The 17,884-nt window shown below is 31.0% G+C and overlaps 1 protein-coding gene across 1 annotated transcript; it reads right to left on the reverse strand.

The window, feature by feature from the left end:
* Positions 1–11,148: 11,148 nt before the first annotated feature.
* LOC129920676 (plasminogen receptor (KT)) lies at positions 11,149–16,283 on the reverse strand. Its single transcript, XM_056002141.1, has 3 exons — positions 15,910–16,283; positions 15,581–15,821; positions 11,149–11,527 (listed from the first exon to the last, which is right to left on the reverse strand). The coding sequence occupies exons 1-3, from the start codon at positions 15,994–15,996 to the stop codon at positions 11,394–11,396; spliced, it is 462 nt and encodes a 153-aa protein (XP_055858116.1). The 5' UTR covers positions 15,997–16,283; the 3' UTR covers positions 11,149–11,393.
* Between the last annotated feature and the right edge of the window lie 1,601 nt (positions 16,284–17,884).

Below are 17,884 nucleotides of genomic sequence, written 5' to 3' on the forward strand. Positions count from 1 at the left end.
GGCGCTAGTTTCTCCCGCCTTAGCAACTTAGTACATATTTTGACCACTACCGTAGCGCATTTCAACTTTACCAATCTCAAATAAGTATTTTTTTTTTTTAACTTGCCTTACGACTTTTTCTTTTTACATAAACGCTCTTTTTCGTGACTATCGTTTACTTGCCGCGCATTACATTGTAGACCTTCTGAAACACTTCTCAATCGCGCCGTTACTGCATTGTATTCCAATAAAATTATTTAAATACTAATCAGGTCAACAAATTGTGACCACCAGTGGCGTAGATAGCTTTTTGCTAAGGGGGGGGGATAGATCTAGTTCGCAAATTATTTTTTTTTAAGTTTTAATAATGCTTCTTTGTATTGTTTTTATTCTCTTTAAATTGGAGAAACTTCTTTCGGTAGTTGACGTAGAAACCAGCAGTGTAGCTAATATCTTTAATAAAATATAAATACCAGGACAACTTTTTTCGGTGCAGCTTTCGAGCGCTTTCAATGATTTCATAGAGGAAGTATTTTTTCTTCTGATCAAATATCTTTTCTAAGTTTTTAATTCTTCACACAGAGAAAAATATGACCAGGACCACCTAAATACCAACAGATTTCCTTATTGAAATGTTTTATGAAGAAACCTTATTAATTGTTTATATTAATAGAGAGAGATTTCTTATTATTTTCATGTACAAAATCTTTCAAAATTTTTTGTAAAAATTTCATATTTTTTCCAACTTGGCACTAGAGCAAAAATTGTGACCAATATTTCTATAGTAAGTTGGAATAGGTGATCCCGTACATGATCGTATTTTTTTTTTTTTTTAAACAAAACCGACTTCCATGGACCAAAACTGGGTTTTATGGTTTTTCTAATGGTACTGAACAGGCACCAGCTTTTCAATACCTACAAAAAGAATTATCAAAATTGGTTCACTCGGCCCAAAGTTATGAGGTGACAAACACAAAAAAAAAGTACAGAAGAATTGAATAACTCCTCCTTTTTGGAAGTCGGTAAAACAATTAGGAAATCCCGATTGTTTAAATAATATTTCCTTCTTGAATGAAAACTATAAGGAAATCTTATTGTTTTTGTTCTATTTTATGTGGTCTAGTTTTTGGTAAAACTCAACAGTTTCATTAAATTTTTAGCTGCTTTTACTATTTCAGACGAAGAATCCTTAGAAAGAACCGGAAACCCTTCTAGTGTGTTTTCATGGTTTGCACATTTTTCTCCAAGGCCCATTACATAGAAATCGAGAAAAAGATTGAAAACAGTAACACGAAAATATTCTTTACTGTACTTTGAACCGAAGGGTTCGAAAGATTCTTTTGTCGCTTCACTATTCTCTTATGTTTAACGCCTATATCAAGGATTTCAGCTAATTTTTCCCATATACAAAAAACTTTCGAAAATGAGTCGTCTTCTGCCCGTTTAATTTTTAGTTGATCCCTTAAATCTTTAGCGAGCTCAATTGCTTGGACCAAGTCTAAATTCACTCTTTGAAACACCGACTTAATGGCAACGAAAGTTGGTAAACCATATTTATAACCTTTAAGCTAATCAAGAACTCGAAATCCATAGCGTTTTTTTCAAAGTGCGCTTCTTCAAATTATTTATTCATCACTGTTTATACTGCACAATTATCGATCCCAATGGGGGGGATATATCCCCCTGATCCCCCCCCTATCTACGCCACTGGTGACCACACAACGAAAACATTTTTTTCATCAAAAATTTTTGTCGAGTTTTAAATATAAAATTTTGCAAAAAAATTAACTTTTTTCATACAAAACGTATGATGTTAGCGCCACAGTGAACCACTTTATCCTAAAATTCAAAATTCAAATAGCCTACCCTTAGTTCTAAAATTCTAACGGAATTATTTTTTTCACCTCAAAAATCTCAAAAAATATTTTTTTATTCAGTTAAAAATTGTGGTTTGTCCGTCCAACGTTAGCTCAGGACAGCCCAACTTTGTACACTATTTACACTATTTTACGCTTTTTTTTTAAATTATAGAAGCATTAGTTTTTATTGACCTCAAAAAAAAAAAAAAAAAAAAAAATAGTACGCATACACCACAGTGACCTTTCATTTTATTATTTAGAAAAAATCTACTGGAGAGGGAATTGCGCCTCAAATGTTATTTATTTGAATGTAGTCTATGGCCCCTATTACGGTTGTCAAATATCAATTGATAGATAAACTTATCAATTGATAGATATTTTGGTATTACGGTTGTCAGTTGATATATTTTTCTGTATTGTGAACATCGATCAAAATACAATTGTGAATTGTAGTCCGGTCAAATTAGACTAAAATAAGGGGGTGAGGTTACATTAATTCCCAGCAAGCTGAAAATTGGTAGGATTGTTGGAAACACCATCATAAATTAAATTTAAAAAGTCCTCATCGATCCGAGGTGTGGAAAAAAATTTACGGGGGGTCAAAGGTCACAAAAACTGGTTTTTCACGATTTTCAGCAAAACGGTAAGTCTCATCAAAAAATTTTCAATGCAAGAATTGTAGACCAGATTATTATATATAAAAAGTGTCATGACACTTTTTTTCCTAAGACCCACCGTTTCTTAGGTATAACGATTCAAAAAGTTGAAGTTGAGTTGTAATCGTCATAATCAGGCCTATTTTGAAAAAAACTCCTAACTGAAAAGTTCCTGAAATATCATTATTTTTTAAGCTTGAATTTCGTTCTTCAACGGTTAAGAATATGGGAAAGCAAAAAAAAAATGGAATTTTTCGCCATTTTTCCGATTGGGGCCCTTCTCCCGAAACCATTTCCCTTGGAATTTTTGTTTAAAATATGTCTGAATATATACAGGGTGTGCAATAGAGAATGGACAACCCTAAAACGGCTGATAGCTACACTTATGACTGTTCTAAAAACAGATAGAAAAAAGTTCTATCGCAACCAGTTCATAAAATATTGGCTTTTTTTCGTTCAGTGTATTTTAAATTTTTTCATCTTGTGTTTTCGTTCACTACAACCACGAATGAATGAATTTTATTTATTTCTTTTTTTTATAATTTTCTAAAGTAATTGTATGAGTACATAAATGCTTAAAAAACTGCATAGCTATTGCACATTTTTGTAAAAAAAATTTTGAAATCTGTTTTTTGATGCAAAATGTAAAAAAAGTATTTTATGAAAAATTTTAAACAACTGTGGTATAACATAAATTTATAGAAACCTAGGTGGCCAACTTTCTTAAAAATATTCCCCTTAAACTAGAATATTTTTAAGAAAGTTGGCCACCTAGGTTTCTATAAATTTATGTTATACCACAGTTGTTTAAAATTTTTCATAAAATACTTTTTTTACATTTTGCATCAAAAAACAGATTTCAAAATTTTTTTTACAAAAATGTGCAATAGCTATGCAGTTTTTTAAGCATTTATGTACTCATACAATTACTGTAGAAAATTATAAAAAAAAGAAATAAATAAAATTCATTCATTCGTGGTTGTAGTGAACGAAAACACAAGATGAAAAAATTTAAAATACACTGAACGAAAAAAAGCCAATATTTTATGAACTGGTTGCGATAGAACTTTTTTCTATCTGTTTTTAGAACAGTCATAAGTGTAGCTATCAGCCGTTTTAGGGTTGTCCATTCTCTATTGCACACCCTGTATATATTCAGACATATTTTAAACAAAAATTCCAAGGGAAATGGTTTCGGGAGAAGGGCCCCAATCGGAAAAATGGCGAAAAATTCCATTTTTTTTTTGCTTTCCCATATTCTTAACCGTTGAAGAACGAAATTCAAGCTTAAAAAATAATGATATTTCAGGAACTTTTCAGTTAGGAGTTTTTTTCAAAATAGGCCTGATTATGACGATTACAACTCAACTTCAACTTTTTGAATCGTTATACCTAAGAAACGGTGGGTCTTAGGAAAAAAAGTGTCATGACACTTTTTATATATAATAATCTGGTCTACAATTCTTGCATTGAAAATTTTTTGATGAGACTTACCGTTTTGCTGAAAATCGTGAAAAACCAGTTTTTGTGACCTTTGACCCCCCGTAAATTTTTTTCCACACCTCGGATCGATGAGGACTTTTTAAATTTAATTTATGATGGTGTTTCCAACAATCCTACCAATTTTCAGCTTGCTGGGAATTAATGTAACCTCGGATGTCTAAATTGACCGGACTAATTGGCATTATTTTTGTTTTGACGTTTCATTTCACAGTATTTTATTTCGTCGTTCTTGGATATGTATTAAAAATAAAATGCACGACTTGGGTCGCACGTACTTGCTCTTATGCTTTAAGTTACTCTAATGTTAAAGCTTTTTATTCAAGAAAATTAAGAAAATTTAAAATTTGATATTTTCAAGAAATTAAAAAAAAATAAAATCTGTTTTTTATAATTAATTAAAATAAACCAAGTATGCCAGTTTACTTCTTGTATAAAAGGGAATTTTAGAAAAAAATTTTCGAAAATCGTTAGAGCCATTTTTTAAAAAAATATTTTTTTATATATAAAAATTTTCTAACATTTTTCAAAAAAAAAGTTGGTATGCCATTTTGAAGTAATAATTTATTAACGCATAAAAACGAAATTTCAAAATTTTTCATAAACACGTTTTCAAAAAGTTGATTTTTCAAAAAAAAATTTTGAAATATTTTTTAAAAATCCAAAAATGAGTTTTTTGAAAATTTTCTAAATTTTTAACATTACCTTTACCTAAACGATTTTGTATTAAAATTTTCGTTGAAATCGGGGTATTCTTGAACGAGATATTCATAAATCAAAAAAACCGTTATATGACAGGTACCGTTAATAACGGTAAAAAAATATTTTTTTTATTTAGAAAGTTGGCTCTTATGTGTACTATACACTTAAAAATTTTAATGAAAATCGTTAGAGCCATTTTTGAAAAAAATTAACTTTTCTATTTCCGTTATATGACAGGTACCGTTAGTTTTGGTCCTAAAAAAAAAATTTCAGTTTGTCCTCTAGGGAATCACCCAAAACTCTTAACTACCAAGTTTGAACAAAATCACTCGAATAGTTTAGGCTGTAGCTCGAGGTACATACAGACAGAGAGACAGAGAGACAGACAGACAGACAGACAGACAGACAGACAGACAGACAGACAGACAGACAGACAGACAGACAGACAGACAGACAGACAGACAGACAGACAGACAGACAGACAGACAGACAGACAGACAGACAGACAGACAGACAGACAGACAGACAGACAGACAGACAGACAGACAGACAGACAGACAGACAGACAGACAGACAGACAGACAGACAGACAGACAGACAGACAGACAGACAGACAGACAGACAGACAGACAGACAGACAGACAGACAGACAGACAGACAGACAGACAGACAGACAGACAGACAGACAGAATTGCCAGACCCAGTTTTTTGGCATTCTCCATCATCGTAATGTCATGTAAAATTGTTATCTCGAGTTCGATTTTTTTACGAATCCTAAACTTGTCTTACAGTACCTATATCGCAAGTGAAAAATGTAAGTGATTTGTTTAGTTAGGTTTGTTTTATTTGTAAACCTTCGTTCTTTATCTTGTGAGCAGTTAAAATGTATCCATTTGGGACAAATGGGCGTTTCTAAAACGCTTAAGACTTCTTTGAGGATGACCGATACTGTTGGTTGTGCCATACCAACGTTAAAATCATTTCCAACGTTAAGTTGAAAACTCCCTTGTCCACATAATAGTAAGACAGTTGCTAGTTTAAGAACATTCGGTGTGGATTGCTGCCTCTTCAATGGTGAAAGTCGGACTTCAATGTCTCTAAGTACATCAACTTCTTTAGAAAGTCGGAAATTCAATAAAAAACTAAAGACAACGATTAGCGAACATTAAGTTGGAATTAAAAACCACTCACATATCTTCTAGTTAGTCCAATGGATTTAAGGCATCCCGTATTTTTCTTCTTATGGCTCCTTCAAATTTTTTTGCACTCCCCAAAAAAAAATTCGTTCGACGAAATTATTCACTGACACTTGAAAATAATCTTGTTTTTATTGCAATACAACTCTCTTTACAAAACCTATTTGACTGAAAATGTCCAACAACGAAGTTTTTTTTAGTAAAAAAAATATGATGAGAATTGGGAATCTATCGGGAAGAAAATTGCAATTCATGTAAATCTTGATACATAGCAAATTTTTTGACATCCATAATACCGAGTTTATAGAAAGAATTATTCAGAATAGATCTCCAATTTATAGCAAGGACAAATGTATCAACAATTTTGATAGTCCATGCATTTTGTTGATAGACATCAAATATCGTGTTGATATTTGACAACCGTAATAGGGGCCTTTATAACATTCCTGTTAAGAAGTTTCAGCTGAATTGTTTCATTTTGCCTTAAAAACCACAAAATACAAATATTTTTTCAATTGTAAAAATCATTGATTTTTTTGCCATATATTAGCACCTGGAAAAGCTACAGGCTTAATAAAATCTATCCAAACATTTTTCAAAAGTAACAACAAATATAAAATAGTGTGTGAGGTGATTTTTTTTTTTAAATTATACCGATTTTCGGTATAAAAATAGTGCTAGTGGTATAAAAAACGATCTGGTTTTTGGTGAAAAACTATTTCTTTGATTTAGAAAAAGACACAATATCTATGAATAAAATTCACCAATAAAATAATTGTGATTTAAAATTTGAACCGTAGTTTATTTTTTCAACGTCAAGCTGTTTTTGAATTATGAAATAAATGAAAATGAATTCTTATTCACTTCCATAATATGACCATAAGAAAATAATGAATAAATATGAATTTAAGTTCTTAATTTAAAAACAAAGCACATTCTGTCTACTGGTTTTAGATTCTACCCCTTCTAAAAATCGAGCGCCTTTAAAATTTTAATGAATTAATAATTTTTTTCTATTATTGTAAATAAGTTTTCAAAAATTATAATTTTTTTTGTTGTTTTTACATTTTTTTAGAAGTGGTCTCTTATAAACGAAACAAAAAAATTAAGAAAGTGGAACAATTTAGTCGATATATAAGTAAAATAATTAATCGCTGTCTTTATTTTTAAAATGGCTGCAGGCCGAATGTTATTTTTTCCCGTAAATCTTTTGTTGATGAGGCTTTTGAAATTGACGAAATATTTTTTAGAAATCTACAAAGCTATTCCCAAACGTGTTGTAACAATATCCCTGTACTAGAAAGTACTGTTTTAGAAATTCTTTCATCGTTGAATGATGATTGTTCGGTTGGACCAGATGGTGTTCCTCCAATATTATTGAAAAACTGTAGAAACTCGTTATCTAAGCCCCTAACGTATTTGTTTGAACTTTCCCTCAAATCTGGACAGTTTCCCATCATTTGGAAATCATCATTTCTAACTCCTATTTTCAAGAAGGGTGATAAGACAGATATAAAGAATTATAGAATTATTTCAAAACTATCGTGCATTCCGAAGATTTTCGAAAAAGTTGTTTGTGAGAGTGTAGCATTTTTCAGCAAGAATCTAGTATGTAAACAACAGCATGGTTTTATGAGGAAAAAATCAACTATTACTAATCTCCTTACCTTTTTATATAAATGTTCAAATGCTTTAGAAAAAGGAAGTGAAGTTGATTGCATATAGACTGATTTTTCTAAAGCGTTTGATCAATTAAATCATAAAATTATTTCTTTCAAGCTAAAAGCTTTTGGTTTTCCGCCTTTTTTTATAGCCTGGATAGAATCATACCTTGAGAATAGATCCTATCAAGTTAAATTCAGGAACTGTCTTTCTGACCCCTTTATTGCTCGCTCAGGTGTACCCCAGGGAAGCCATCTGGGTCCATTTCTTTTTATACTTGCTATAAATGATGTAACTTCATGCATTAATTCAAGTGAAATTCTTATATTCGCCGATGATATGAAGATTTTTAAGACAATAAAAAACAACCATGACCGGATTCTTCTACAAGCTGACGTTGACAGTTTTAGTGTTTGGTGTGGGAAAAACGGTCTCTCTCTCAACCCAGTCAAATGTCAAACAATTACTTTCTCTCGAAAACGAGTCCCGAATGCCTTCGATTATTGTATATCGCAACACAAGCTCTGTCGAGTATTTAGTTTTAAGGACTTGGGTGTCCAATTCAGTTCAAACTTAGAATTCACCGAACACATTAATTTCATAGTAAACAAAGCGAGCTCAATGCTTGGATTTGTAAAACGCTGGGCAAAGGAGTTTGACGATCCATTTGTCACACTTTCTTTATACAACTGCTACGTTCGACCCCACCTCGAGTACGCTTCCCAAGTATGGAGTCCTTTTTATGAGGTTCATAAGAATCGTATAGAATCAATCCAACATAATTTCATACGCTTTGCTCTGAAGGGTCTACCTTGGACAGATCCTTACAACTTACCACCTTACGATCAGCGGATTCAACTTTTAAACATGCAAACTTTGCAACAAAGGCGTGTCAATAACGATATTATATTCTTTCATCAATTAATTAATGGCCAACTTGACGCTCCTGACTTATTAGGTTGCCTTGGCTTTAACTATCCGGGAGGATCTCACCACCTACGAAGATTTGAACTCTTACATAAACGAGCCTCTTAACCGAATGAGCAAACTTTATAATTTAAACGATATTGACTTTAATATGAGCAAGATGAAATTAAAAACTTTATTTCGAACCAGTGCTCCACAGACGTGATTGTCAGTTAATGTTTTAATTAGATTTTTAAATTGTAAATATGTTAGTATATCATTTTTAGCTAATATTAATTGTATATTGTGCATGTGGATAGTATTTAATTGTTTTTGTCCTACTAACTACTAACACATGCACTAATGATGAACCCTCTGATAGTAGTATACAGCTTGCTCTAAGCTGACTACATCAAAGAATCTGAAGTGAAAAAAAAAAAAAAATATGGCATCTCCCAATTATGTAGTTTGGTGAATTTCATTCCTCCAACGTGTACTTCGCACACCAAAGTATAATAGTGTACAAAATATACCATTTTGGTTGCTTTCAGAATCGAATAATTGTATGCACCATTAATGGTATATTTTAAATACAACTGAAATCGGTGCATATTTTGCACGGAATTTAAAAAAAAAATATTGAAATTTTGCACCTAAATGTCAATGGTATAATTCTTACACCACTTTTTTTTTACAAATACATATACCATTTTTTTTTTTCAATTTTCTCAATTTTACACTAAAATTAATGAATTTACACCAATTTATACACCAGTGTGCTACTTGAGTAATTGCAACAAATTACATCATTTTATTCGTTGGCCCATCCTTAGTTCAAAAATTATGACAAAAAACTTTTTTGAAATTAACAACCTTTTTAAAAATCAAAATTCGTTTTATTTTTTTCAGTGTACACATTGTCTTTTTACACTTTTTCTCAATTAACCATGGTAATTCCAACAAATTACATCACTTTTTTTCAAATCGAAAATACTTACATATATTTTGTAGTTTAAGGTGACATGAAACAAATCAAATTAAGCTTCTTAACAGGAATGTTATATAGACTACATTCAATCAAGTAAGAATTCTAAGCCAACATCAGTGGATTTACCTTTTCTAAATTATAAATTAAAAAAATGTCACTATGGCGTATGCGTACTATTTTTTTTAGTGAATAAAAATAATTCTTCTATAATTTTTAAACTAAGCGTAGGACAGTGAAAATAAAAGTTGGGCTATCCTGGGCTAACGTTGGGCAAACGAAGCACAGTGCAAAAACAACAATTTTTACACTAAATAGGTAAATAAAAATATTTTTTGTGATTTTTGAGGTGAAAAAAAAATAATTCCGTTGTAATGTTAGTAATAAGGATGGGCTAACGAAATAAAAATCTTGGGCTATTCTAAGGCAATTAAGGCAGGTTTAAAAAAAAAATTAGTATTTGCTTGTGCAAACTTCACATAACAAAAAAAATCTGTTTTTTTATCGATTTTGAAGTGATAATTTGATTTTTTGATACAACCCAGTAATAAATCTTCAAACAAAAATTCCCCTTTTTGGAAACACTAGTTTTTTTTTAACAGCTGAAAACTTTATGAACACGTCTAACGCAGGCTAGAGTTAGGCAGACGTTTCTGAAAACAACCGCTCTCATATACATAGCTTAAAGACGGTATTGGTGTCAAATTATATTAAAGGTAATATTGTCAGCTATCAAAATTCAGAGGGCTTCCTGGTCAAAGCCAGGCAGTTTTGCCATGCAGCCCGTTTTAAGGTTAAAACGCTCAACATTCGTTTTTTTTTCAAAGTCCTGTTTTTTTGGTGTGTTGATCGACGAGTTTTTTTTTGGCCCTCCCGGAAACTATGCCAGATTTTTTTTTTTTTTCGAAAAAAGGCCAAACTATTCTTCATACAAATTCTGGGATGGAATCAGCTAAACACGATTAAGACGGCTTAATACTAAAGACGATTATCAAAGTAACGATCACCTTTTTGTTATAGTTTTTGGGTGCAGCTATTTAGGTGTTACTTTCATTCTCTATTTTTATTGAAATACTCAACGGCGAACTACATTATTTTCTAAACTAATACGAAAATTTAAGTTCGTTGAGTAAAATATGGAAGAATAAATATAGCATATTTAATATTATATTCACCTTAGCCGATTCCACCCCTGGTTTTTTTTTTTTAGGAAAAAAGTGCAAACTTTTATGGAAATTTTTCCAAAACTCTAGGTTTTTTTGCCAAAATTTTTCAGTTTTTTTTTTCCATTTTCAAAAAAGGAAAAAAATTCCCTAACTTTTCGACCAACATACCAAAAAATGCAGGACTTTATGAAAAAACTCGCTTCCATCGCTTCTAATCTTAAGCCTTTCACCCAGAGAACGTTTGAATTCTGGAAGAAGATTTTATTTTGTTTAATGTGAAACCAATATCGTCTTTTAGCTCTTTGAGTTGCACAATGCACTTTGCAACACCAATCTGCCAGGATGCGGACGGGAAGACCTCTGGTTATCGTAATAGCCCTCTTTCACTTCCAATACCGAAATGAGTAAAGCGTTTCTGCAAAACATATTTCTTTTTTCCGTGGAATAAAAAAAAAAACAATTTTTTTTTTGCATTGCTGAGTTAAATATTTACTAGACACGTAGATTGTAGATACATTTTATTTCTTTTAGAAAAAAAAAAAAATTAATTATAAATTGAAACTTATTAAATTGCAACAACAACAAGATTTCATATAATTTTTTTAATTTGTGCTATATCGATTTTCTTATTAATTATAATTATTGCCTTAAAATATTTTAGACACGCAGTAGTGAAAGGTTAGTATACATAAATACATACTATCTTTTAATTACGGATATTCTTTTAGAATATTGCTAATTTATAAAATAACATCACATAAATATAATAAAATAAAAAAACTCTATGATGGATGCGGGTGCATTTTTTTCTCCATTTCGACCTCGACACGCGCTTCATCTATACTTGCAACTGTTGGTAAACCTCCTGGCCATTGTAAATGCTCTTGTTCACGTTGCATTATCATATCAGCCTCAGCTAAAAAAAAATATATTAAAATATAGAAAAAAAAATTTAACTTTATAACGTTTTTTTTCTAGTCTCAAAAAAAATGGATTTTTTATGTTTTTTTTTCTTATAAAGAAAACAAACCCATTATCTTAAAAAAGGCATTTTCATAAATTTCCTCCAAACCCATCGAGTGATACATCAAAAAGAAGGTCTCTTTAAACTCTATCACAACTGTAAAAAAAGCCAAGTTCTCCTAAGTCAAAATTATGCTGGCACAAAAATTACTGAGATGTAAAAATGTACCAAGTTCTAAAGTTTGGTTTTAAATTTGTATCAATTTCATTACTTTTTGAAATGTATAAGATTCTATACCAAGCTGTAAGATACTATCAGAAGTAGGGGAGAGGTGCGGACAGTGAGACACCCTTTTTTTAAATTGGTATATCTTAGAATGTTTTCAAGATAGCTTAACAAAACTTTGAAGACAGTTTAAGACACATTTTATCTTAATGTTGCAAAAAAACTTGTAGTTAAAGAATGAATGAGAGCATCACATTGGACTAAAATGTAGAAAAAGTCAAAACGTCTCACTGTTTGCAAGGGGTGCGATCAGTAAGACATTCTTAGGTGAAACAAAAAATTTACGAAAACGTCAAATAATTAGGTAATTGACAAGTATATAAATAATTAATTTATGTTACTTTAACCCATTTTTTCAAATAAAAATAACAAAAAGCCCAAAAAAAAAAACGAAAGAAAAAACACTTCGAAATCATATTAAACATTCTAAAATAATAGATTTTTTTAAAAACTATATGTCTCACTGTTTGCTTTTTAAAAATCTTATGTCCCACTGTTTGCTTTTACATAATGTCTCACTGTTTACTTTTTTTTCGGAAAAATATAAAATTATAAAAAACGAGAAGGGATTATAATAACATTATATTTTTTTTATGAAAGAACATATAAATATAATACATATGTAAAAAAAGTTCTCTCCACTAACCAGATTTTTTTGTGTTATACACTCTTTTTATAACACTCCAAAAACTACTTTCACCTGATTTTGTGTCATATTTTACGGTGTAGGGAAATGGACAGCTTTGATTAAGTCGGGACAAAATTAAAAGACGCAGTAGGGAAAATAAACGTTTTGACCCAAACTAGCGTTACTGTGCTTATTTTCAGAAAAGAGAAAAATGGATTGCCTCACTGTTTGCACTGTCTCACTGACCGCACCTTTCCCCTACTCTATAATATTTTATGAAAATGCGGTAATCCCCTGGCTAAAATTCTCAAATTTTAAATTCTCTACTTTGTATAAACTACCAGGTCCACCATTGTACGAAGTTTCAAGATTCTATTATGATCAGAATTAATCTAAATATTTGATGAAAAATAGGCGGTTACCTCGCCCTCTGGCTAAAATTCAAAAAATTTAATTTTGTTCTTTTGTACAAACTACCAGTTATACAATTCTACCAAGTTTCATAAGATTCTACGATAGTCAGAAGTGCTCGATAATATTTTATGAAAATTCAACGAAAATGGGCGGTTCAATTTGTAAACCTATACAATATATAATCTAATGTCGAATTCTTTTAAATTTTTAGGATCGCCTCGAAAAAATCGAATTTTTGGAGTTAAAAAGGAATATGAAAAGAAACCGATTTTTATTGCGACTGTGTGTGTGTGTCGTTTAGCAACAATTTTTACACTAAAGTCAAGCTGAAATCAAAACAATCTCTGCAAAAAAAAAAAACAATGAGTGAACATGAAGTAGAAGGTTAATTACACAGCCACACAAAAAAATATAAAAGTTCTGACCTGGGGTTGCGACTAGGTTTTCCGTATAGTTTTTGGGGCGCTGAAACCGAAAAATGTCACGAAAACAACAAATTTTTTTCTCTGATCTGGATATGCGAATATGTTAATCATATAGTTTTTGGATCGCTGAATCCAGATTAAAAGTCAATTTCGCCCTATCACGTCATGTTTCTGAGATATAATAAAAAAAATGTCAAAACCAAAAAAACAAAATTTCTTATCTGGGGCTGCGACTAGGTTTTTCATATAGTTTTTGGGTTGCTTAAACCGAATCCGAAGTCTATTTTAACGTATCACGTCAGGTTTTTGAGATATCCTCAAAAGATATCAGATAAAAACTTTTTTTTGAGTTTAGACATTTTTTGAGGATATTTCAAAAACCTGACGTGATACGGTAAAATAGACTTCGGATTCGGTTTTAGCAACCCAAAAACTATATGAAAAACCTAGTCGCAACCCCAGATAAGAAATTTTGTTTTTTTGGTTTTGACATTTTTTTAGGATAGGGTCAATGTGGGTAAATGTAAACAATTTCATGTCTTTTTTTTCTTTCGACTTTAGATTTTTTTTATGTTTTCACGGAACAACTTGAATGGTATCTTCAAATGCAAATATGAAATGATGGCAATTCTTCTTTATAAATATAAACAAATATTTCCCAAATTGTTTACATTACTGTCAAATATGGCATGTTTACAAATACCCCATCATGTTTGTGTTTTTTTGCAAATTCGGGGTAAATGTAAACGGTGGTTTAAAATTTAGAATTTCCTCTTTATAATATGGATAACAACTTGAAAAACGTTCAAGAAGGTATTTGACAAAAACTTTTTCAAATTCCAATAAAAGTTTTTGTTTTCTTCCTTTGATTCTTTATATAGGCGCCCAATATGCATCCTGAGCAGCTCTGAACGTCATATTTTTTGTTTTTTTACGTCAAAGATCGATTTTGCAACATCATCCACTGAAAATGATGGTGTTGGCTACTTTAAAATGTGACTCCGCGGCACTTTAGCAATAGCAATCGACTAAAAATACTTTATTTTTATTAAAACCAATAATTTCAGCAAAAATATATGTTTATATTTACCCCCAGAATACGTTGTTTACATTTACCCATTATGAAAAATATTCTGGGGTAAATGTAAACACATGCAAATCGACATAAATGTCCTGTATTTTAAAATTTGGTTGTATCACATAGAATCTACATCAAAATTAAAAACAAAAAAGTATTTGCAAATTATACTGACTTAATTGAATCTACAAAAATATTTAATTTTTCTGAAAGACTAACGACTTGTTTAGCACTTTAAAAAATTATCTTTCACGGAAAATACGCTCGTCGAATGAATTCTCTCTTGACAGCAATGAGCTTGACGTATAAGTTAAAAGATACATGCGTCCGCGATTTGTACTTATGTATGCATCAAATAGATTTAACTGCAGCTTGTTATGAGCCATGTTTTCATTTACCCCTGTTTACATTTACCCACATTGACCCTATCTCAGAAACCTCACGTGATAGGGCGAAATTGACCTTGAATCTGGATTCAGCTATCCAAAAACTATATGATTAACATATTCGCATATCCAGATCAGAGAAAAAAAATTTTGGTTTTCGTGACATTTTTTGAGGTTATCTCGAAAACCTGACGTGATGGGGCAAAATGGACTCCGGATTCGGCTTCAGCGACCCAAAAACCTAGTCGCAACCCCAGGTCAGAACTTTTAATTTTTTTTTTGTGTGGCTGTGTTATTTTGGTCGTAGAAAGAAAAATTAAAATTTTGATCGCATATTGGTTTTGTATTTATTTAATATTCTTTTCGCTTGATGACGTTTGAGAAATGTCAAATCTTTCAAGAAGTGTGTGTGTAAATCCTTCAAAAAAGAGTGATAAGAATCGAATTCTGTTCCGTTTAGAGCGATTCTTTTTTAGAAGGTATATGATTTACAGATAAAAAATTGTTTCAAGATCGCCGAAAATTCGATTTTTCCTTTGAAACGACTTCGACATAAAAATGTTTATACAAAATATTAGAAAAAATAAACGAGAAATCCAACGACTAAATTATTTTTGCATGCTCCTTGTATTTGTTAAGGGAAGGTTTATGTAAAAAGAAAATTTAAAAAAACCTCTTTTTTAGAATTGTTTCTCTAGTATTCATAAAATGACTTTGTTATTCAATAAAAAAATTGTCATTAACCGTTTTTTTTTTGAGAATTGATTACCTATTCAACATTTTGATTACCTCTAATTCGATGTAACTTGCTGCCGTAAGCCAAATCTGCATAATAAGCTGCCAGAAATGTCAATGGTAGAATAGGTGCCAAGACAGTAACTCGCCTTACACGTTGGTAATACGAGGTACATGCTATCACTGATGTAGCACAAAATCCGGTAATCCAAAAGAATAGTTCACGATTCCTTGCTAAACTTACTGCTAATTCACGTTCCTTTATTTGATAATGCATCTGTATCCATCGTTCCATCTTCACAAGTACACAAAAACATGAAGAAAAGATTTAACATTTAATTAGTTATTATATTTTTTATAAGAAGGACCAAAAAGGGTAATACTTTTATGCGATTCATTTCGGATATAGATTCTTGGTTTTTTTTGGAAGAAATTTGTTGATTAGTAGTGGAAGATTGCACTCCACCCATTTTTGTACGAGACTGATAGTGATAACCGCTTGCTTTTTAATATTACTTTGGATTAAAAAAGTTTTATAAGTAAGACAACTAGGTTTTGACACACAGTCTACACAGGAATCGATTCAAAGAATCATGTTTCAATTATTTCTTGCTCTTCCCACAAAAATAAACACAACTTTGGAACAACTACAGAGCAATTAGAGGCAGTAAAGTAACAATTTCAAACTAATAAAAATAACAAAAACAGTAGAAAGGATTGGCATTTGAGAGCGCAGTCAAATAGGAAATTACAAAAAAAAAAAAATGAATACATGCATTCGGCGTCGGCGTCGTTGTGGGTTGTGAAATAATCAATAGGGAGTTTTTTTTTTTACTGCATTTCAGACAAATATTTTAAAGCAAGAAAGGATTCATAGGGCCGGAAGGAAGGTTATTGTAAACGTCCACAGCTTTTCTCATTCTTCAAAATTTTCAATGTATGAGAAACTGGAAATTCTCTTTTGTTTTTCTATAATATTAAATCTGAATAAAATTTCTTTTGAAAAGAATATTGAAATCGTTTGTTTATTTGTCATCATAATCATGATATCCTAGTAGGAGAGCCGCCAGTTAAAAAAAATATTTCTCATGAAGTTCAAGGGTATTAGGTACATATAACAGCCTTGGGCTTGGGCAGTAGAAAAGTGTTGCCGAATGCCATCAAACATAAAAATAAAATAATCTTTTTTTATCAAAAAACAAAACCGACTTCCATGGATCAAAACTGGGTTTTATGGTTTTTCTAATAGTTCCTATGGCTATTACTGAACGAAATTGAAATGGGACCACAAATTATCAAAATTGGTTCGCTCAGTCCAAAGTTATGAGGTAACAAACATCCAGAGTCATAATAAATAATAGGTATATTAACTTATCCTATATCCGTAAATCTAAACTTGTTTTGTAACTTTGATCCGAAAATATCTGCTTCCGAATGTAAGAAAAAAGATGTTTGTTTGCAAATAATTTAGCAACCAGTCCTTTAAGTTTTCAGTTATGAATAGAGCTCAAAGAGACTTTTCTTTTGATGTATCACTCGATGGATTTGGAGGATTTTTTTGAAAATACATTATTTTTGATTTTTTTCTCGAAAATCCTAGAAAAATAAATGTATGTTATTTTTTTGTAACATAAATGGTTACGACTTTTCACTGTGAACTCAAATCTGTAAACTAAAACTTGTTTCGAGACTTTGATCCGAAGATATCTGCAAATAATTTAGCAACCCAGACCTCAAAAAACATTTTGTATTTGAGTTATGAATAGAGCTTAAATAGACCTTTCTTTTGATGGCCCTTATTGCGAGTATCGTTCAACTTTCGATGCGATAAAAGTCGATCGAATCGATAAATATCTGTTCTGGTTTTGTGTATCACTTTAAACAAAAATTTTCGCTATTGATTTGAGTCGATACCAAAATTGTAAACAAAAATTTCGCACGAAAAAACGAAAAAAATTCGTTCAAAAGAGAATTTCACAACACCAAAATTAATTTTCGATGATCGATTTTCGACAAAAGTCGAGATTCACAATACCAAAAGTCATTTTCGATGATAGACTAGGGACAAAAGTGGTCTATCGATAAACGAACGACACTCGCAATAAAAGCCGATGTCTTATTCGATGGATTAAGAGGAAATTTTCTTTTCCCTTGGATCTACTTCTATTATGTATGAAAATAAATCAGCAACCAGGTCTTCAAGAAACTTTGTGGATGTCTCTTTAAAGGAAGCCTACAGGTAAAATTAAAATTTAACAATTTAATGAAAACAAGCTGCGTTTTTTTTTTCTAAAAAAAAAAATGGAATCAATCTAATAGTCATCATCCAAAAATTGCTGTTAAATAAACAGCAAACAA

This window comes from Episyrphus balteatus, chromosome X (genome assembly GCF_945859705.1).
Source record: "Episyrphus balteatus chromosome X, idEpiBalt1.1, whole genome shotgun sequence".
Lineage (NCBI taxonomy): Eukaryota > Metazoa > Arthropoda > Insecta > Diptera > Syrphidae > Episyrphus > Episyrphus balteatus.

Bases quoted from the DNA above. Each gene is read 5' to 3' on its own strand.
- LOC129920676 (XM_056002141.1), bottom strand. From the start codon at position 15,996: ATGGGTGGAGTGCAATCTTCCACTACTAATCAACAAATTTCTTCCAAA. The intron at 15,822-15,909 runs GTATTACCCTTT...GTACTTGTGAAG, and splicing joins CCGAAATGAATCGCATAAAA to ATGGAACGATGGATACAGAT. The intron at 11,528-15,580 runs GTAATCAAAATG...ATTTTTTTTTAG, and splicing joins CAAGTTACATCGAATTAGAG to CTGAGGCTGATATGATAATG.